This window comes from Mastacembelus armatus, chromosome 9 (genome assembly GCF_900324485.2).
Source record: "Mastacembelus armatus chromosome 9, fMasArm1.2, whole genome shotgun sequence".
In the NCBI taxonomy this organism is placed as follows: Eukaryota; Metazoa; Chordata; class Actinopteri; order Synbranchiformes; family Mastacembelidae; genus Mastacembelus; species Mastacembelus armatus.
Genome location: NC_046641.1, coordinates 12002130 through 12023986, shown reverse-complemented (window position 1 = coordinate 12023986; position 21857 = coordinate 12002130). Strand labels below are relative to the sequence as shown.

Here is a 21857-nt window from a genome sequence, read left to right as displayed (position 1 = left end):
AGACTGTATATCCAAATTAGTTTCATTTGAATGCAGCCTTATCGCTGTGACCAGGATAAAACCACTTACACGCAAAATTCACTCCACTGTCCTCTGAAAAGCTTCCGGATTAAGTCGCTCTAAAATGAACTTTTAAATGTAACATGATGACTCTAGGTGTCTGTCTTTTATGACTAAGTGTGCGCTAACTAATGGGAGCTCACTGGCTTTAATGTATAAATATATAGCTATATTTTCAATATTTGTGTTGAATGTTATGTTACTATTGCAGGTTTTTAAGTGCATATAGACCTAAACATTTTCATATGTTGCCCAGTTTTTGCAGTTCTTTATGGAAACTTAATTTGACTTTTCTGAGTTTTGTAAAAGGGTATTTTACACCCACATGGTTCAGAATTAGTTCCTAAATCCTTTTTGCTGGCTTCAGTAGAAACTTTCATTAAAAAAAATCTAAACCACACATGACAAGTAACATGCACAAGTTGTAGTTTGAAATGGCTCATATCTCAGTCTCTCTATATATGTCTACTGTGTCTTTTCGTTTTCATGATGCCAAAGACAAATAATCGCAGCATGAACAGGTTTACTCACTGAAAATGTATGTGTTATAAATGGAAATGATGTATTGGAATAACATGTTTTCGAAGCTCGTGGTGAAAACTTCCCAACAATCGTGAATCAACAAAGCATCAAACGGCATTAGTCCCTTGAGCACCGAGTGACGTCACTGCGGAGGCCGGTGTCGTGACGTAGGCAGTTCAATACGGGCAGCGATCTGGGTAGGAGGGACGCGTCAACCAGATGTGCAGCGGTTTGGGGGTGGGGTGCACATAGTGGATATAGGCTTAGATCAATAAAGCACACATTGAATTAGAAAGTACAGGACATGTCATATGCGAAAACAACTCTGCATCGTACCAGCATTGATGAGGAGAGCAGGAGTTTCTCTCGTGAATTAGTGAGAAAATAAAAGGGAATAAAATGATGGTGTAGTAGGACAAGAGATTACATTAGGTTTAATCCAAGAGCTCCATCAGCTTTATTATAGAAATGCACTGATAATACTGAATGTGTGGAATAGCAATATAGTCTGGGCGAAAGAGTGGGGGTGTAGCCCGTGAGCCTATGGTAATGAGAGAGAGAGAGGGAGAGAGAGACGCGGGTGGATAGTGTGATGCTGTGTGTTATCTACTGGCTAAATGAGGGTTGTCTTTCCCAGTTCAGGCAGCAGGGCTTCTCCACCCTTCCAGCCAGGATCTGTAATTTACACGACAGCAGCAGGGCGCCTGCCGAATCTCCGCTGGACCCTGTGCTGCTTCTCCCCCTGAGCCGACACCGCTGCTACTGCTGCTACTGCTGCTGCTGCAGCTTCATCACCAAACGCTCAGCGCCAGTACTGGAGAAGAAGATCTGATTTCCGTGCCATGTGCAGAGCGACATGTATGCGTGAATTGATGCGGTGACAGCGGAGTGAAATGGAGCAGTTGTCATCAAATTCCTGCAGACGCGCCGACGGTGATAGAAGAAAGGCTGTCGTGTAGAGAGAAGACCTTCATACGCAGCAGCCAATCCCAGAGATTCGTTTTTTATTGCCAGTGAAAAAGGATCAGTGATCAGGTGTCGCCTTTCATTTCAGCCACAACAATGGGGTAAGTGTGATTATTATCCTACAGTTCCCTTTCCCTCCTTTCTGTATTCATATCAGCTGCGTCTGCCTCACAGGGTCTGAACTTCCCTGCCATGGAAACCACAGCGCACATACCAAAATAATGAGCCGGTTTATGTTTGCATCTGTCTTACATGACGATGGTAGAGGAATAGTTCAGGTAGGCTGACACTGATCTCCTCACGGCCTTGATTTGCTGCACACTAAGAAAAAATATTCGGAGCCATAAAGCACCTTATGTCTGTCTTCTTCTTTTTCTCTTCTTTTGAGCATCAGAAAGGTATATCTACTTTAGGCCCAACATCTCGGCACACAAATGCTGATGGAGAAGTTGCCCCAATCATTAAACTTTTAGGATCAAAATAGGGGGTGAATGTGAATCAATGGCCCCCAGAGTGGGACTACCAGGGGTCCTTATATGTATGTAGCCTATATTGTTATGTGGTGTGCTCACACAAATGAAGCAAAGTTTAAATTCTTTACTAGTCCCTAATTCCTTATTTCTGTCCTAAAACAATGACAGAGTGAATAAGAATGATGAGCTGAGTGAGGAGATGAGTGCTCTAGGTATCTGTCCAACTGTTTACTCCCCACCTACATTATAGACAGTTATGTAATTCTGAAAGAAAGAATTGAAAGAATTTCTAAAGATATTTCTTCTCAAACTAAAAGCTTTGGTCTGATGTTCCTGTCCTGCTGTAGAAAAGATTTGGGAACAGTACAATGTCAGACGCAGGGGACTGTCAATGCTGCACAAGACTCTGACGACAGGAAGTGGCTCCCTGTCTCTGTGGCAGCACAGTGACCGCTACCTTACACATCTTCACCCATCAGTCAAATATACGCCTGGTGTGCAAGCACTGCTCATTTGCATGTACCCTAACCCAGAGCTCAGCGGTCCATTTCCCCCAGTAAGCCTGCCGTTCATTAACAGCTGTCTCCCACAGCTCATTGTGATTAATTGCACAGCAGGAGGTTAACAATATGGCACAGACATGGTGCAATTTCAACGCATCAGCCAAAACTCCTGCATTAACTATTTACAATACATTGGAGACTTCCCAGGAGCCCACTCTACCCTCCTACAGTGTGGGCAGCACATCATTCAACGGTCTCCCACTCAGCTTCGGCTCACCACTGGACTCTGCCATACTGGTGACTAAGTTGCTGTTATGCAACTGACTCAGTGACTCAGTTGATCCACAGTAGAATAAATTGTAAACTGTGATTCAAAGCACTATGCTGAATACAGAAACTTTATCATAGTCTGAATATATACAGGTGCGGACGAAGCTGAACTTGTACATGGGGGCAGATCTGTTGTCTGGCTGCCTGTCTAGCAGTAATGGCACATACAGATAGAGTCATATTTCACTTCCGGCCTTGTGGCTCAATACCAAACCTCTCACAGCTGTAATGGTAATGGCAGAGGGGAGAACATTAATGTTGGACGAGAACTGGAGATGCCTATCAACACTCTCTGTTGCGCTCTCACTTCCTCAGGAAAATACAATCGATGCACAGATGGACTCAGCTTCTCTACTTGTCTTTGTGCGTTTGTGTGGGTGTGAGACAGAGAGTGAGTGTGTGTTTACAGGCAGGCACATCTCAGGTCATCCAAGCTGCTCCCAGTAGATGGAGCAACAGGGAGCGCTCTCGTTTAATGACTTCTCTCTGCTTTAAATAAGATCCACTCGCCTTCAAGCTCTACTCTATTGAATTAATGAAAAACTCTGGAAACACAGGCAACTCCTAGAGAGAGGAAGGGTGGAGGTGGTGGTGTAAAGGGAAGGTGACCTCTCCTGAGATGGACTCTTTCATTACACTTCAGGTTCAGTGTTCGTTTGAGGGGCAGCTACATAGTTAAAGGGGACACAATGAAGTAGAAAATAAAATGCAGCCTTTTGTAGCATAAAATGATGTGTGTGTGTTTGTGTTTTGATGTGACATGTCCTAAACATTGGTTTGGTGTTCACAGATCAATACCTAAATAATGTGTACAGGTGAGGTGCGATAACCAAACATATTTCAAAAGATATGTTCACCATAATTAAAGAACTACAAGCATCCAATGAAGTTTTATTTTTTAAAATTTGACAAATCTTGAGAACATTTTTAAAAGTTATTTTTAATGACTGTCACTTTGCTGACAACTCCATTTTTTAAATAACTGTACTGACCCTTCAATGCACAACACAAAGCAGACAGTTCCTATAACAATCCACCTACAATGGCTCTACTTTCTGTTCTTCCTTCTTGTTACATAAATGCAAAATAAATCTTGAATTTAAAGGTTTACTGTAAAAAATAAACCATTTTAAAATCTGCTTTGTATCATCCATCCATCCATCCATCCATCCATCCATTCATCCGTCCATCCATTATCTATACCCACTTATTCCTGTTTAGGGTTCACAGGGATCAGCTGGAGCCTATCCCAGCTCTCTTTGGGTGAAAGACAGGGGTACAACCTGGACAGGTCACCAGTCCATCACAGGGCCACATAGAGACAAACAACCTCACACACTCACACTCACTCCTTAAAAACACTACATGCTACCACAGAACTAATAATAATAACAAAAATAATTCAGTACCCTTTCATATACTAGTTAAATAAGAGTTTAACATCCATATATATATATATATATATGGATATTATACTATATACTAGTATTATTTGACTAGTCAAATAATAGTATAATAATAATAATAATATGGATGTTATATTTGACTAGTATATGAAAGGGTACTGAATTATTATATATATATATATATATATATAATAATTATTTTTTTTAATATGGCCCCATCCATCCATCATTATCATCATCATTATCCTCCTACAAAAGTCAGTAAGTGTCTCACACAACCTACTCATGTATTTGTTTGACACCTTAAAAGCTCTTTTTGCATTTGTGAAAGTTGAGGTTTGAGAATCACACAGTCATAGTTCATGTAATTGTTTATACCACTAGTGCAGTTTAAAGCTTCCCACTCCCTCCATCATTTTCTCCTAGAAGATGGGTGGATTCATCAGTGCTCTATCCTCTCCTATATCCATCACCTCCTCCATGTTCTCCTCATCCCTCCCTTCCTCTCTCGTTTCATCACTCTCCCTCCCTCCTTCCCTCCCTCATTCTGCCTGCCTTCTCTCTCTGTTTTAACATTCACGTTCCATCACCTGCCCTTGTGTCATGCAGTATGCTCTGCATGCTAAACACCTCCTCCTCTTCATCATCTTCCTCCTCCACACTTTCTCCTTTATCACTTATTCGCATCCCAATGACACTATCCCCTTCCTTACACTTTTTTCCTCTTTCATTTCCTCTGACCATGTTCCCAGTCCTATAGCAGTGTGGGCAGCTTTTGTTTGCCACATTCACACTCTTGTTTGCACTTTTTTCATGAAATAATGGAAGATAGACAGATCTTTAGGCATCCTGCTGTCACGCTGTCTTTCTCCCTGTTGCTGAATCTGCGTATCCGCCATGCAGCCATTGCTGGTCTGTGAGAGGATCCGCGTGTTCTGACTTAACCTCTGCACAGTCCCATAGCCACAAACACTGTTAGCCTACTGGTTCAGAGGAGAATCTCTGTAACAAAAAAAAGCAAGCATGATACATGTGATGCATTTCATAGTACAAATATATTGGATTTTAAGGAAGGAGAATGTATATACAGAATCATTTTATTCATATTTTGCAAAAAAGCAGCATTCAAGTTAATTCACAGTCCATCATCTACTTGTTGTTTAAAAGTTCTCTTGTAGGAGTAGGTAATGCTTTTTTTTGACAACTGGTGGGTGTCATTTTGGAACAAAACTCTTTGGCAAAGACATTCATGTAAAAATCAAAGCGCAGGAACGCTGCTGTGTTTGGTAGGCACACAATCAAGCAACAAGAAGCGCAAAATTTGCCACAGCTCGATCAAATTATGCAATGAAAAATGATACCAGTTGCCAAGCAGCTATTGCACAGATCATACGGCCAGGCCGTGGTTGTGTGATGTGTGCCGGGAGAGAGTTGAAATGACTCACAGTTCCGCCACTTACACTGCTGTCGATGATTATGATAATTCGCACACAGCACTTCACAAGCAGCTTTGTGGAACGGCATTAATCATCCCAGATTCACTCTCTGACTTCCAATACTCCCATCGTTCTCTTTCCTTCTGTTGAACTTCACTCTTCTCTCACCCTCCCTGTCTCCATGTTTTTCTTTCTTTCCAAGTCTTGGCTAATCACACACAGGAGGGGTGCTGCTGCTGAATTTTAATATTCATTTATACAGCAAGCCTTTGATGTCCCCCATCACCCCCTCAGTGCAGTGTAAGCACTTCGCTATCTCCCGCTCTGCCAGCACTGCCAGCCCAGAATATCTCCCTCTGCACCCTGCGCTTTGGGTGTGTGTGTGTGTAGTGACTATAGATATTACCCAAGAAGTCCCAACAATGCTGGCATATATGAGGGCATTGTAAGAGCACTCCAAGGAGTGAGGGATAAATGAACATAATCTGAATGTGGTGCACGAGTGATGGGTGAATAGTTGGCCAAAAAACAAAGACGCCTCCTATATAATCCCCAACACCAATAGGGGTGAATCTAAACTGTGTTTTGAGTGTCACACAGAGGTCAATAAAGAATTAAACCATCACAACTGAACCCATCATGGAGTGCAGTGCATCTACTGTTCTAAGTTACATGGGCACAAATCCACATACATAAATGCAGATTTATAATTTTATCATTGTTTATGTCAGTGTGAGTATGTTTATTTGGTATGAATGTGTTTATGTGGACACTTCAACTCTGTGGGGTGGGTCTATGTTCGTTAACCATGGCTTACTGTCTATATTTAGCCTTAAACCCTCTCCTTTTCCCCCCTTGCTCTCCTGTGTGACCCTTGCTCAGTGCTGCAGACATTCCCATATCAGAGCAGGGAGAGGCAGCACGGCCTTAGACCAAGAGAGTTTCTGTTGCATAGCTGCATGCATTTAGTGTGTAAAGGGAACGATAACGTGAGAGGAGGTGTAGACATAATGTGTATGTCATAGTTTGAACATTCAGTTAGCTCCATGTTCTACAAGACAGTGAGTATAAACTCACTGTCCCCTCTACTTGGCTTTCTTTCTGTGGTGTGACCATGGAGAGTGGCGATTTGGTCATTCGGTTGCCAGGGAGATCTGACTCCCCAGTGGACAGGAGTTTCGATGCTGGCGCTGGATTTGGTGAGACATTGGTGTTGCGGCACAAAGAAGTTCACCACTTCTTCTTTGTCCCCTTCAGGGAGCAGCCCATCTACAGCACGCGGGCCCACGTCTTCCAGATTGACCCAAACACCAAGAAGAACTGGCTGCCCACCAGCAAGCATGCAGTCACCGTCTCCTACTTCTACGACAGCACACGCAATGTCTACCGCATCATTAGCCTGGATGGCACCAAGGTGAGCATTTAGTTTGAATTGTTAACTGTACATGTTACACATTTTCACACACACAGATTTTTGTTATACCTCTCATACTGCACACATTTTGCCAACAAACATGGTTTTGTTAAGATGTTCCAGATGTTATTGTATAATCCCCTCATCACACATCAAACAGCCTTCCAGGGGATTTTAGTGGCACTGTGATCTAGTGATCGAGTGTTAATGGTGTTAATAAGTTAATAAGGTGTTAATAAACTCTGCACTGGAATCTAATGTGCAAACTTGTGTTTGTGCATATAACTACTGCATTTGTGAGTGCACGTCTGTATGTGTCTGTCTGCACCTCAGAGTCTATGTGAGAATACTTTTGCTATAGACACCCAGGAGGGATATTTCTGCTGGGCTAGGTGTGATCGAGGAGGAGCTCAGCATGACTAAAGTCAGAGGAGAGTTTTTAATAGGGACAGACCAGTCACATATATAAACACTCCTTTCCAGTTATGGAGATAGGAGGGATGAAGTTAAATGAAAAAACCAGATGACAGAGTGAGAACAATGTGTGGTAAAAGAAATGACAGGAGTGGTAAAGACAGGAAAGCATATTTGAAACCAGTTGAATGTGAAGATTGGAAAAATCGGAGGGAAAAAAAACAGGTTGCCAGTTTCTGCATGTAGTGTGTGTGAGGCCTGGGATAGTTGATCACTAAATTCAATTCTTGTGTAACACACATATTCAGTCACTACTACCCTTCTCTAACTCATCATTACGTATTGATGCCAGCCAGAATGTCAGCTATTACACAACATTCATAATTGATCAGCTATTAATTTGTTCTCCAGTAGTTGTTCTTAAACAAAGATAAAATATAGAGGATTTAGAGGTAGTCTTCTGTTTTGTTCTTGTGTACATGACAGCATAGGGCTTGATAAGTTTGATCTATTTTGTCTTACCAGCAAATCTCCTGAAAGGATAAAAAACCTAAAATGTGTTAATTTCTCATTAATTTTCACAACCGTGGTTGTTTTGCCTGAGCCCATTGATTCCTATTCACTATTACTGTACATTGTAGTTTGATTTGTTGGGCACTACATTCAGTGGCAGATTTGGAGCTCTATTTATTGTTTACCTCAGTAGGATGGTGTATGTGGGATTGACTCAAAATAAACTCACCATGTTTATGGCAATGAAAAAACTTGACAACCAGCGCAGTGATGTATTTCCCTGATGCTCTTTAACGAAAAGCTCTGCCACTCTGCATCTTTGCCATCCTTCTATTTGTGTGTTTTCATCATGTGAATATTCACTGTTACTAATGCTGGGCCGCTGTATCGGTGACCGAGGGCTATCAAAGCCAAAGTTAGCATCTCCATAGCTATTTGTGCATTAATGTTTTTGTATTGGTGGGTGTGCACTGCTAGAAGATAATGTACTATAATAATACACTATTATCTCATCCTTCCCATCTCTCACATGCACTGTACATACAAACACATACAGAAACGATGCTATTACAGTTATCAAATTGATAGTGAAAATAATCATCTGTCATTGAAAAAAAAACTATCATGTCATTTTCTCCACAAATGTCAGACAAATGTGTAAAATTCTCACCAGAGGGTGACGTTTTCAAAAAGCCTGCTTTGGCCAAGATGTGACATGAAACTCAAAGATATTTAAGAAACTATAAGCAAAAAATGTTTGGCATGCTTAAGAAATAGTGACATTTTTGCTTTTAATTTGTGGAACAGTGTTTTACATACTTTCAGATACAGTAGAAGCAGAATAGTTTTATTGGTATTTTCACCTGTAGTCCTGTTTTGTTGTGCAAATAATCTCCATTCAGACATACAAAAATGATTTAAAGTCTTTCTGCCCTTCCATTTGACCCTGTCTTGCACACACATACTACGTACACCGCAATAATAAAGTTAATCTAATATGCATTAAGTGGATTGTCTGTCCTGCAGGCAATAATCAACAGCACCATCAGTCCCAACATGACGTTCACAAAGACCTCACAGAAGTTTGGCCAGTGGGCGGACAGTCGAGCAAACACTGTATATGGCCTGGGATTCTCCACTGAGCATCATCTATCCAAGGTACCACCCACATCCACCCCCACAGCCTCCTCCCTCCAACACACACTATCCACATCAACTATCAACCTTTAAGCATCAGCCACAGGGTGGCTTTTCTTTCTTTCTTCTCCCCCAGTCCCTGAGAGAGGACGGTATTTCAGGACCTAATGAGGCTTTTTGTGTGTGTGTGTGTGTGTGTGTGTGTGTGTGTGTGTCTCTGTGTGTGAAAGTTATGTATATGTGTGGTTTGTGAGTGTGTGTGTGTTACTGAGTAGGTGGTGGTTTTTCTCCTCTACAGTATGATTAAGCTCTGTCGTGAACCAGGAAGGCTCACAGCTTCCCTGCTGCCAGAACAGCACACACACGCACGCACACACACACACACACACACACACACACACACACACACACACACACACACACACACACACAGACGTACACACAACAACATTACGGCCAAACTCTGCAGTACATACTTTCTGTGTCAGAAAGGCAGATGACAATACCTGATATTAAGGAGATTTCTTGTTTCATATTGTCCTGGACATTAATAACACACTGTCATAAGGCCTGAAGACTGTCTGTGCTTTCTCTCTCCTGCCTCAGCAACTATTGCTAATATCTCAAACTCCCTTTTTCCAACCCTTTTCTCTTTAAATGTTCTGTACTGTTATGGTTCATAGGTGTGGAATTCTGGAAAGGTTTTGGCTTCAGAGTTTAAAAGGGCTGACCACCAACTTTACATCTGGGTTTACATTGGTTTAGTTAAGCTTATCCATCATGAGAAGTGACCTGTTAAAACAGCTGTATGATGTCTTCTATCCTGAAATCAGATCGGAATAAACTCTGATGCTGTTAACAGGGTCGTCTACTTTTGGCTTGATTTTTGAGGGATGAGGGAACAACTCAGGATATCTCTACTGCCTTTATTTTAACAATTCCTTTTAAAAAATATGTTTCCCACAGCCCCCTCAAAGTGCAACATTAAATTGCTGGAGAATTGAAGATCCTGAATGCAGCACTTTGTCACCAACTGATCCTTGCTTACTGGCCATGGTCATATTTGTCTGACTGTGTGGCTGGAAGGCAGAACAGCATATACAGTCAGATGTTATACCCAGATGTAAATGAGCAATCAGTAATGCATCATAATGGACTCTTAGTTCAGTATTTCCCTATTCTATGACTGGGATAATTTCCTAGTGACACTATGATCTTTACACCTATAGCTTGTTTTCAAGTCACTGCACCATAACGGTAAATAGTATAGGATGTAAGTAGCTAGGTTCAGTTCATTGCCAACTTAAAATCATTGTCACAAACCAGAGAGAAACATAAACAAAAGTAAAAATGTCCATTTGTAAAGAGTCTTCAATTTAAACCAACTTCTTGGCCAATGTAAAGTATCTTTGGTTTAACTGATTAATGGTGGTAATTATACTGTTAACAGGAACTGTGGCTGATTATATCAGTGTGCAGTGTATATGCAGTTTTAACAGACACCTACGAGTTATTTGGAAGTATTTTTTCAGTCTAAAGTTAAAATAATCAGATTCACTTCTGAGATTACTGCAGTGCCAACACTTTGTGAAGCACTTACACAGAGAACTACTGCATTTAGATCACTGTACCAGAACTATTATATTGCACTGAAGTGAAATGATATTGAGTTACTTATTTTAACTTCACTAATGGCAGATTCAAGACCAATTTCAGCAGATGTCAATTTGATTTCCTCACCACTCAGCCCTCTGCAGTACTCTGTATACTAAATTACTCCGTAAAACTGTGGAAGTAGCGTCAGTGATGAACCACACCCTATCTGGACATCGGGTATATGTGCTTGTGTGTGCGTGCCAGTGTTTATATTTGCTCAAACCCCCTCAGTTGATATCACCTTTCCGCTCCAGGCTCACTGGATGTATCTTTGCTCTTGACAAAAATAACCCCTGATATCAACTTCAGCCACTGGCAACTTCTGAAAAAACTCTACAGGGAAAACACAATGACACTGTGTGTTTTGCTGTGTGTGTGTGTTTGTGTTTCTGTGTTACAAAGGTGACCTAGTTAGCTCATGTTTCTTCTAAGGCATTATGGGAAAGTGCCTTCTTTTCTAAGTTCAACCTGTGGCTTGTTACTGGAAACAGCTCGTCGCTGTCTTTCCTTTCACTTTTCCAGTTGGCCTATTACATAATTATCTACGTGTGTGTGTGTGTGTGTGTGTGTGTGTGTGTGTGTGTGTGTGTGTGCGTGTGTGCGTGTGTGTGTGTGTGTGTGTGTGTGTGTGTGTGCGATGCATATATGAATTACTGTCCATGCTGATGGCTGTTGTCTGTGTCCAGTTTGCAGAGAAGTTTGCAGAGTACAAAGAAGCAGCACGGCTTGCAAAAGAGAAGAGTCAAGAAAAGATGGAGATGGCAACATCTCCTTCGCAGGTATTTTCAGCCAACACTGTCCTGTCACCCTGTCTCTTCACTATTTTGTCTGTCCAGTCTCAACCTCCTGTCACAGACACGATGCGTTTAATGAGCAGCTGGTGATTTTTCCCTTATTATTATCAGATGAGGCATAGAAGACATTTCAGAAAATCAGAAAGAATTTGATAAAGAAAAAAAGAGATGCAAATATGTTACTATATTAAAGAAAATGCACCAATAGACCCATTAAAAGTAAAAATACTGGTTTACCTGTCAAAAGTTTATTATGTGTTTTAAATGTAAATTCTTCTAAACAGCACCTAGTAAATAAATAAAAACAGTGTGTTAAAACCATCATCTTTAAAATGCTCAAGTGCAGTTACTTTAAAATTGTACTTTATAATCAGTCATTTAGTAAATGTACTAAATTACTCACGATAAACTGGAGAACAAATATCTTATTTGTTTGAGTGAGGTATCCAATAATAGAGTGTTTTAGGGCATGTGTAACTGCATCTGAGAAAATGAGATTGTTTCAGAGACGAATCCCCAGAGAAATCTGTTCTTTAATCTAAAGGCTGTTAACAGGGTTCATGTCCTCGTCTGTTCATTATGGAGGCTAGGGGAGCAGCCCCCCCCCCCACTGAACTGTGCTCTATTATTTGTACTATTAATGCTGGGGCCCACATGCGCTGAAATGGTACAGTACCTTGTGCTTCCCATGGGAGGATGCTTTTTAATGAAGCCAAGTGGACAGCTTCGCTCTCATCAGGGGTTGCAGGCCTCATGTGCACTGGCCACCAGTGCACTACAGTGCTGAAACGGGGAGGATTGTTCTAAGTGTAAAGGCTGCAGCCTTCCCGATATGAGGCTCCACGTGCCTGCTGGCTTTCTTTCTTTTCTCCAGATCCTATCAATTCTCCTCTGTAATAAAAAAAAAAAATACATGAGAAGTGTTATTCTGAGAAACATATGCTGGTCCCAATAGGCCAGACCTCAGTGGAAATGCATATTGAACAGATTTCAAGTGGTATACTAATGAATATGGAGTGAAAAATGTAATGGCAGCCATAATCTTCCTCTTATCTCTCACTGCCTGCTTGTCATTTAGAGACGTACAGACAGTGTTATTTGTTACTGTATTGTGTCCAAGACCTGAGTCCTAATAGCTTTGTTTTGTGTATGTGTAGCAGCTAAATTATTTGTGTCCTATATAAATCTGTGGTTGTATGGGATATAAAGATAATCTCTAATTCCCCGGGCGCTATAGTAACCTATTTAATAAGCATGTGGATCTGCTCGCTAAAATGCACAGATTTTTAACACTACAGCAACAAGGACTTTACCTGTGTCACACTCCCACCATCCCCATCTACACACACAAACACACACACTACCATCAGTTTTCGTGTCAGCTCTTATTTGGTTCAGATGATCCAAAATTTTTCACAAGATTTTTGTTTTTATCTTGTTGCCATTTTTAGTAAAAAAAAAATGCCATCGAGATTAACTGTTACACATTTTATAATATTACTTGTTCCCTGCCACATCTAATCATGTCCAGTGTATTATTAATGATTCAAATATTTCGGTAATGTGCTACTGATTATTGGATGTCTAGCTGATCATTTTTGTTTCACATGTAGGAGTCTCCAGCTGGTGAGCTCTCGTCACCTCTCACCCCGGTGACTCCACCTATGGAAAACATCAATGGCACAGATGAAATTTGTGACACGACTCCAAACTCAGATGCTCGTCCAGAGCCCGCGCAGAATGCACTGGCCTTCGCACACAGGTACGTGTTAAACATCGTGGTGTGATCACTGACCTGTGTTACGCCATGTGAGCTATAGAACAAACGTTACGGTTGACCATATTTTACATAAATCAACACACAAACACTAAAATGGATGAATTCTGCTGATTATTTTTCTGTTTGTCTGAGGCACAGGAGTATACACCTGGCATCTTCACTCTCTTTCTTTCCATCTGTTTGCACCTGTATATGTTGCATGACAGCATAGTAGTGAACTCCTTCTATTCACCGCTGCTCTCCTGTGTTTTTCCTCTCTAGGGAGCAGTTTAAGACTTGTCGGGTCTGCTCTTTCTGATAGGGATGTCATTACACATCCTGACTACTGCAACGTCATAACTACGCAAAACAAAAAAATATTCGGGCACAAACTTCTCAAAAGTAAGAGCCTGATTGCAGGTCAGCAACAGGGAGGGTCTTCTTTTCTAAACCTGATGCACTGCAATAAGGTAACAGTGTGCCAAAACTCCACTAAGGAGAAATATGGGTGCAATGAAATTCCAGGATTTTTTAAATATAATATATAAAATAATTTCAGTGACAGTTATTTAACATGGACCAGCAAAAGATGTAACTTCAAGTGTTTCTCAGGAATGAGGAATTATCTAAGTTAGTTATTTTGTTGAATCTGAGCATGCTTCATAAGGAAACACAATATGATTACAGTTTTGTGTTTATCTTCTACAATGCAATAATATCTTTTCAAATGCAAATTTTAATCTTTTGACTTTTATGTTGTTTGATGCGTTACTGAGCATGTGACAGTGTCACCCCTATGCATGCACCAGTACTGTTGTATACATTCCTCCTGACCTTGTGTCCTGCTAGTAGACTAAATGTTGAAGTGGAAAATCCATATTCTTTGTGATTGTCAATGCTGGTTCACGTACGGTGGACTATGTAAGATAAAGAGGTCAAAGTGCCATGTAAATATGTTGTGTTTAATGGCTTCCTGAAGAGGTGTGTCTGTGAGGTTCATCACCAAGAAGGTGTGGATGAAGTGTTTATGTAAGACTTATATAACACACTGTGGGTAGTGGGAGGCAGAGAAAGAGCAAGACAGACACAGCGAGCGTGTGTCAGACACTGGGAAGAGAGAACGACAGGAAGAGAGGTGCATTGTATAAACTGTGTGCATGAGTCACTGATACCTAAACATCCACCAACTGCACATACACTTACTACAATAAATGAACTGAACAGGAGGACACGGACAATCGGTTCCAGTCATTTGCACAAGTGAAGTGTTTTTTTCTTCTCAGGCAAGGAAATGATCTGTCCTGTTATCGAATGTCACTTGTAGTCAACTGTACACACAGGTCTTATCATTGGTAATATCTGTGTAACTTGTGCTACTTTCACTATTTCTCTGGCTGCGATTCCTATTAATTAAAGATGTCAATCAATGGCTTAATGTATTATCATTCTTTTTTGGTTAACTTTAGGTGTTAGCCTTTTTTGATATTTAAACATCATTTTAAATATCTCTTGATAGACCTATAGGTGTTTTATTAACGTCTTAAAGCCTGTAAAGCTGTGACAAGCTCAAATGCTTAGAGATTCCTAATGCTACATCATGAACTCTGTAAGGCTACACAGATCTGTGCAGTGAGAGTGGGGTGTAGAGAGGACACCCACTGCCTGCTGCAGCCTTGCTGCCGACGTGTCTATTAATGCTGTGTGCGTGGGAGTTGGGGTCGACTCTCGGCATTTGCAATGGCAAGCGTGGCCCGTATGAAGTCAGCCTCAGTCTCGCATTTTCTCCAATGCATATGCAGAGAGTGTAGATGGAAGGAAGGACTGTCCAGATATTTTCTGACATAACCCTCTCCTTTTCTGTCTCTTCTCTCAAGGATATGTTACTAGAGTGTAGTATCTACTGTGGGCATCATCTGACCCTTTACAGCAGCTCTGTTAGCCTCACAGGTGCCTCAGGCTCCACTTAAAATGTATTATCTGACAAACAGTTTTAACAGTGTGTAAGCCTGTAGTTGATTTTTTTAGCCAAAAGAAAATAATAAAAATCCTTGAGTTCTTTGAATGTGTGCTTGTACACTACTTCATAAACATTTGACCTCACACGTTGTAACATGCGTTTGCTGAAGCTTTGCACCAGACATTTGTGATGGTTTGGTTTGTCGTTCTGCCATGCGTCTGGAATCAGGTGATCACTTATCCTTATAGCATATACACCACACTGCTGCAGAGCTGTGTAGGCAGGTATGTGTGGGTGCAGTGAGCAGATGAAGAGGAAGGAGGATGAGACATAGCTGTATGCAAGATTGGATTATATATGCACGTAATATGTTGCAGGATGTAGGCGTGTTGGCAAGTCTGCACTGGACTGGTTTTGAATGGTTTTGTGAATATGGGAAGACCTTATGTTGGGCCTGCCTGTATGTGAATGGTTTTCCTGTGCTGGAGGATGTGGGCGTCCCTGGGTGGATTTGTGGTGGGCATGTATGAACGCAGATGTCATATGTAAGGGTGCCACGGGTGCCTTTGTTCCTTCGGTGCTGCCATGGCAACTGCTGCCTCTCTTCTTCTTGAAGGGCTCTGTGAGGAGGAAGGACCTACCTGACAATGCAGAGTGGTCAGGACACAGCAGTAACACAAGAGGGCTGTAAAAAAAACCACCTGTAACTTTTGAGTTTTCTCTTTGTGTTTGGCAGCTTTATTGATCCAGGGAATAGAGTTTTATACTTGGCATTATGAAGTAAAACACCAAACAGATTTTTGATATTTTATTCAAGAGTCATGGTGTATCAACAATCTGTACAGGTTATGTCCAAATCCCCATTTAAAAAAAAAAAAAAAAACAGGATTCAAGTTAAAAAGAGTGTTTAATCAATTAAATAAAAATAAAATACACTGAAAAAAATATGAACGTCCCAGAAAATCTGTCTCCTGTCATGGCACGTTCTATTTAAGGTGCTGAACATTGTTCACAATAAACAGATTATGACAAATAAAAATTAACTCTCTAACACTAATGCATTTTCTGCATCATGCACAGAATTTTAAAATTTAGGATTTTGAAATTAGAAAATGTATTTAAATCAAAACAATTTGAATCTGATACAAAAAATATAATATAATAATAATTTAAGACATGATCACATCATTTCTACAAGCAGCAGTTCAGTGACACAGCCTCAGCTAACTTACCCTGCAGGTGTCTCAGACCTTCAGCTCTGCTCTTCTGTTCTGAAGTGTGCACTCCTGAAACCTTTCAGCCAGACTCCTTTTGTGAAGGTGAACACCAGTGTCTAAACATCTTGCTCTGAATTTTCTCTTCTAATTCTCCATCCGTCGCTCTCCCTTGCTTCCTCCGTCTGTCTCCAGCTTCACATCTTGACGTCTCGCCTGCTCTCCCGGCTCTCCGAGCTGGTGTGTGGGGTTTATACATTGGCAGGGCTGTGTGCTTTGGTGACAGCATCGCTCCATGTGTGTATGTGTGTGTGGTTGGTATGTGCATGTGTGGGATGAAGTGTCATCTCCCTCTTATGCGTCACACACGTAGACACACTTGCACTCACGGTGGGGGTGGCTGTTGTGTAAGAACTGAAGGTGCCGTGGGAGCCCTGAGTGAATTAGATCTGGGCTTTCTCTCTTTTACACTTCATAGAGTTGCTGTTATGGCATAGTAGAGTAATGCTGCAGTGTCTGAGCATATACTGTATGTGTGTGTGTCATGAGGGGGTGCAACAAAACCTGAAACGACATAGTTATTGGTCATACACAGATGCTCATTGGTCCTTGAGGGAGCTAATCTTCCTTTTGTGTTTGCCTGAGTATGTGTTTCCGCCACTGTGAGGAATTACTGTGAGGTATGTGGGAGTAGGAGTTTCTTTTTTCAAAGGTACTTGACTTGATGTCAGTACTCGACAACGTTTAGGTCGGTCATACACTCTCCCACCCAAGTAAGACGTGATGTGAGAAATGGTTTGGCCGTTATGTAAATCTTAAATAAATGCCTGCAGTGGTTATTTCTACAGCGGAAGCATTCCCCCCAGAAAGCTTAATTCAAACATATATGTAATATTATACTTCAGCTCTAAACTATCAACTTCACAGCCTATGCCTTGTATATGTTTTTCCATCAGTTTTTTTCTCCCACACATCCCTTCCCATCATGAAATTCAATCTCAGTCACTTTTTTCTCCTCTTAGCTCTTAGCTCTCCTTAGCTCTCCTTAGGACCTTAGCTCTCCTCTCCCTGTCTCGTCTGTGAGTAGCTGGACCAGATTAGGCTCCAGTCAGTCTGAGGATATAATCTCAGATTACAGCTCATGTGGCAGACCTGGTCATGCCGACCTCCAGTCTGAGTGCCCACCGCACCCTTTTAAGCTTTTAGTGCTGGAGCGTGGATGAACAGATAAGATAAGATAGCCACACTGCATCCTTCTGCTTTATGCTCCCTGCCCAGCTGACTGCAGCATCAAACAGCACACTTGCTACCACAGGTAATTTGGTAAAACATGCAGCATCTTCCTGCAGACACCTAAGGACCCAAGCTGCCTTAGGCAAAAAAGTTAGGATGCATATATGCACAGGCCCAGATCTCAGGATCCTGTTCTTCATCTCCAAAGTGTCAGTGCAGACAGTGCCTCATGATCTGCAAAGAGGGATTACTTTCTGTGGACAGACAATAATGGTTCTGATAGTGTCATTTGTGCGGTCTACTTGTTAAACACACATTTTCACAGTCACAACTTAATCTTGCACTTTTAGACCACAGATGATGAGTTATATAAACCGATCTCACATCCAAGTTGAAAGCATGAGCACTTATCACCTTTGAATGCTGGAACTGACATGTTCCTGTGTTCTGCAGCCCTGCCATGACAAAACACTGGGAGGCTGAGCTGGAGGCACTAAAGGGGAACAATGCCAAGCTAACGGCAGCCCTGCTGGAGTCCACAGCCAACGTCAAACAGTGGAAACAACAACTGGCTGCCTACCAAGAGGAGGCCGAGAGACTACACAAGCGGGTGAGGGCAGGGACAGAGAAATGCTTGCCTGTGTTTAGATCTAATTCACTCAAATAGGTGTCATCATTTGGAAAGGATAGTGTGAAGCCAAGGGAATGGAAACAAGAACAAATGTAAGCATGGGGTTGAGTGAAAAGACACTGTCTGTGAATAAAAGCTAAGTTCAGATTAGGTTTCTCTTTTATCCATGGGTCTGAATCACAATGTCCATTTTGTTCCTTTTAGGTGACGGAGCTCGAGTGCCAGAGCAACCAAACCCCAGTGATCAAATCCCAGAAAACTGAGCTAAATCAAACCATAGAGGAACTGGAGGCTACACTGAGGGATAAAGAAGAGGTGTGTGTGTGTGTGTGTGTGTGTGTGTATGGCTGTGAGAGAGTAAGAGGAATAATTTGCCTTGACATATAATGACTGCTATACCCTAGGTTCATGTTACAAAACAGGCTTTTTTCTGTTCTTATATCTAACAGGAAATGGAAAAGTTGAAAGAAGAATTGGAAAACATGAATGACCTTATGGAGCAGAAGGACACACTTACCCAGAAACTTGAGGTGAGTGAAAGAAGGCCGCTTAACTCCCGGAACAGCAGTTTTGTCTAATACTGTGTCATATATCCGAAAAAAGAGCAGCTATTGTCCACACATTAACATAAATATGCCAACAATGCTGTCTCCCTTTCTCCAGGAGACGGAACTACGCAGTCGGGTGCTTGAGGAGCAGCTGGCGGGTGCAGAGCAGCGGCTGGAGGAGAACCAGGAGGAACAAGAGAATTTCAGAAAGAGCCTGCGGACACTGCTGGAGCTACTGGACGGCAAGATCTTTGAGCTGACGGAGCTCAGAGACACCTTGGCTCGGCTCATTGAGGAGGCCAGCTAGAGTCGGAGTTCACTCATCTTCACTGACAGAGCCATATGATAAGTTACACCCTGACGGCCCTAACTGACCCACACCAATCCTACCCACCACACCACACCTTCCTGCTACACCCTACACACATTAAAACCAAGACACTTCACTGCCCTAGTTCTAATTTTGTTCAAAAAGGGCAGCTAATTCCCTGTTTTTACCCTGCAGACATTGAGCTCCAACCAACCGCAGGCACTCCTGTAATTCAAGACAACACAGGGACTACCTCATCTTGCCTTCTGATTGGCTGGTGTGGGTGTAACCTCGGTTGAATTGATCCCTCCAGTCGTAGAGATGCCCACTTGGCACGCTGCAACTGCCCCCCCACTCCACCCACACAGAACAACTCACAAAGGGTTAACTTGAGAACTGTGCCTCAGTGCCATCTGCTGTTTGACTGCGAGAGCTGCAGCTCAACTTTCAGCATCACACACATACATACCCCTTTTTTTCCGTATCTAAACTGCCCCCCGCCCCCAAGGAGAATGTTTAAAGTCATGTGGTATTAATTGCTGTTAAGACTCTGCGCCAAAGCTGCCAAATCCCTCCAAAATATTATCCTCTAACTAGCAGATGTTTTGATCCAAAGTGACTTACTGTACAGAGAAGTAGTGAACAGAGGAACAGAGTCCCATGTTTGAGTTTGGGCTGCCAGCAGAGTGTCACTGGAAACACACTTAAAGGATGGCTCTCACTACACCAGTCAGTCCTGCCTGTTGGCCTGGAGTGACATCAGTGCTGCTCCCTAGCCTGGACACATAAGGCTTCTGGGAAACTGAGTTTGGTTTACTTCTTGAGCAAAAATATAAGACTGCTAGGCCTATTTATCCACAGCCTATTTAAAATCCTTCATGAAAGATGTATATTGACTCTTCCAAAGGCATTGTTCATGCCACACAACATTTTTAGAGGGTCTGTGCCCGTGTTAGGTTTGACATGAGAACTCCTGTATCCAGATTGCTTCCACCATCACAGACAGCTGACCTGTCTTCCTGCCAAACTCAGTGTGGTGTGTGTTTCTGAACAAGGCCTGCCCTTCCACATAACGTGTGCCTTTAAAGCACACATAAATGGACATGTTTGTACATAATATGTGTGTGTTTTGTGCTGTGACAGAAAGCCCCTGTTTTTTTTTTTTTTTTGAACATCAAGGCCTACACACACATGCACACAAACACACACTGAGCAATACCAGACAGGCTCTATACGACACCTCTCTCTATCAGGTATCCTACTCAGTGGACTCATGCAGATAGGTCAAATGCAACTTAGCCAATCCCCCCCGTCCGACAGAAAGTGTACTACTGTTGACCGCGAACCTGTGTGGCAGCCCCGTGTAGTTGAAGTAGTGCATCATGAAGGGCTTTTAGAGAGTCATCTACGTGCTCATAAATTTCCATCCTGAGTGCAACTGGCCACAGATTTTCACTCCATAAGGGTGAATACAGAACTGTACTCAGTTTCTATTCTTCTTCTTTTTTTTTTTTTTTACACAGGATATAACACTGATGATATAATTGTAGAACTGTATAAGGAAACTTTCTACACTTGATGACATTGTAAATGAATGGATGGATAACTCCAATGCAGTAACACCCTGCAGTGGCTTATTGTTGTGTATTAACCCTTGGAAAACTATTGCTTAGTTAGTGTATAGAGTATCTAGTCTGTAGTATGTATGTATAATGTGTAACAACACAATGTAAACACACAGTCCTACATGTTCTGTACCAAAATATACCAGCTTCTGTACTGGTAAAATCCAAAAAAATAGTTTCCTTTGAAATCACAAAGCTTTTAAAAAGCTATATAGTCTCAATAAATGCTGCATATCTCACCTTCCAATTCAACACTCTGTTTGCACTGTGTTATTACACCCTTGTAACTGTTATATAACTAAGAGATTTTTAAATTACACACAGTATAATTCTGCACTCAAAATATTATAGTTACACTGGTTAATACACTGTAATAAGACACATGTAAAGGGAAATGTTACCCTTTTTTTTTCTTTCTGGTTTAACTTTGACAGTCCAATGACAGAGATGTAAAACCTTAATATTAATGCTATTGTTAATGAATGCCTTTGTACAGTAGTGGATAAGAACCTTTTCATTCTCCTGTTTTGTAACTTATGGTATTTAAATGTAGGTATTATTGTTGTATTTAGAGGTATGAGAAGACTGGCAATATTTTTGACTATTTAAAGTAATTTTGAACTAATGATATTAAAGAGGTACCTCAGGCTAAGATGTCCATAGATTGATGATACGTCTGTGTTTGCAGGTGAAAGGATTTACCAAATGCTGGTGAAAATGATCAGGACACATACCTGTTGGTGCTTAAGCCAAACCAAGTCCTTTGTTGAATTCAAACAAAGATAGCTCTACTAGGCTGAGAACACACCTCTGTGAAAAATGCTATGTTTTATATATAAATACAGTGATTGCAGAATTCAGTGTGTGCAAATCGCTTTTGTTCTGTTTTTTTTTTTTTTTGGTTATATTTTTATTAAAAACACAATATTAACCTAAATATTGAACAATGAAACACA

General features: G+C 41.4%; 1 protein-coding gene across 3 annotated transcripts; it reads left to right on the top strand.

The window, feature by feature from the left end:
* Positions 1-1245: 1245 nt before the first annotated feature.
* On the top strand, positions 1246-21757 carry homer1b (homer scaffold protein 1b). Of its 3 annotated transcripts, XM_026322201.1 has the most exons (9): positions 1246-1649; positions 6954-7110; positions 9064-9195; positions 11517-11609; positions 13238-13386; positions 18241-18397; positions 18623-18733; positions 18868-18948; positions 19082-21757. In XM_026322201.1, the coding sequence occupies exons 1-9, from the start codon at positions 1645-1647 to the stop codon at positions 19271-19273; spliced, it is 1077 nt and encodes a 358-aa protein (XP_026177986.1). In that variant the 5' UTR covers positions 1246-1644; the 3' UTR covers positions 19274-21757. The 3 variants fall into 3 exon arrangements, with proteins under 3 accessions (XP_026177986.1, XP_026177985.1, XP_026177988.1); XM_026322200.1 differs by lacking the exon at positions 1246-1649 and having other exon boundaries at positions 6602-7110; XM_026322203.1 differs by lacking the exons at positions 1246-1649; positions 18241-18397; positions 18623-18733; positions 18868-18948; positions 19082-21757 and adding an exon at positions 13666-14772 and having other exon boundaries at positions 6602-7110.
* The last annotated feature ends 100 nt before the right edge of the window (positions 21758-21857 follow it).

Coding starts and splice junctions, on each gene's coding strand:
- homer1b (XM_026322200.1), top strand. CDS start 6,811: ATGGAGAGTGGCGATTTGGTCATTCGGTTGCCAGGGAGATCTGACTCC. Junction 18,398..18,622: donor CCGAGAGACTACACAAGCGG/GTGAGGGCAGGG, acceptor TGTTCCTTTTAG/GTGACGGAGCTCGAGTGCCA. Junction 18,734..18,867: donor CACTGAGGGATAAAGAAGAG/GTGTGTGTGTGT, acceptor TATATCTAACAG/GAAATGGAAAAGTTGAAAGA.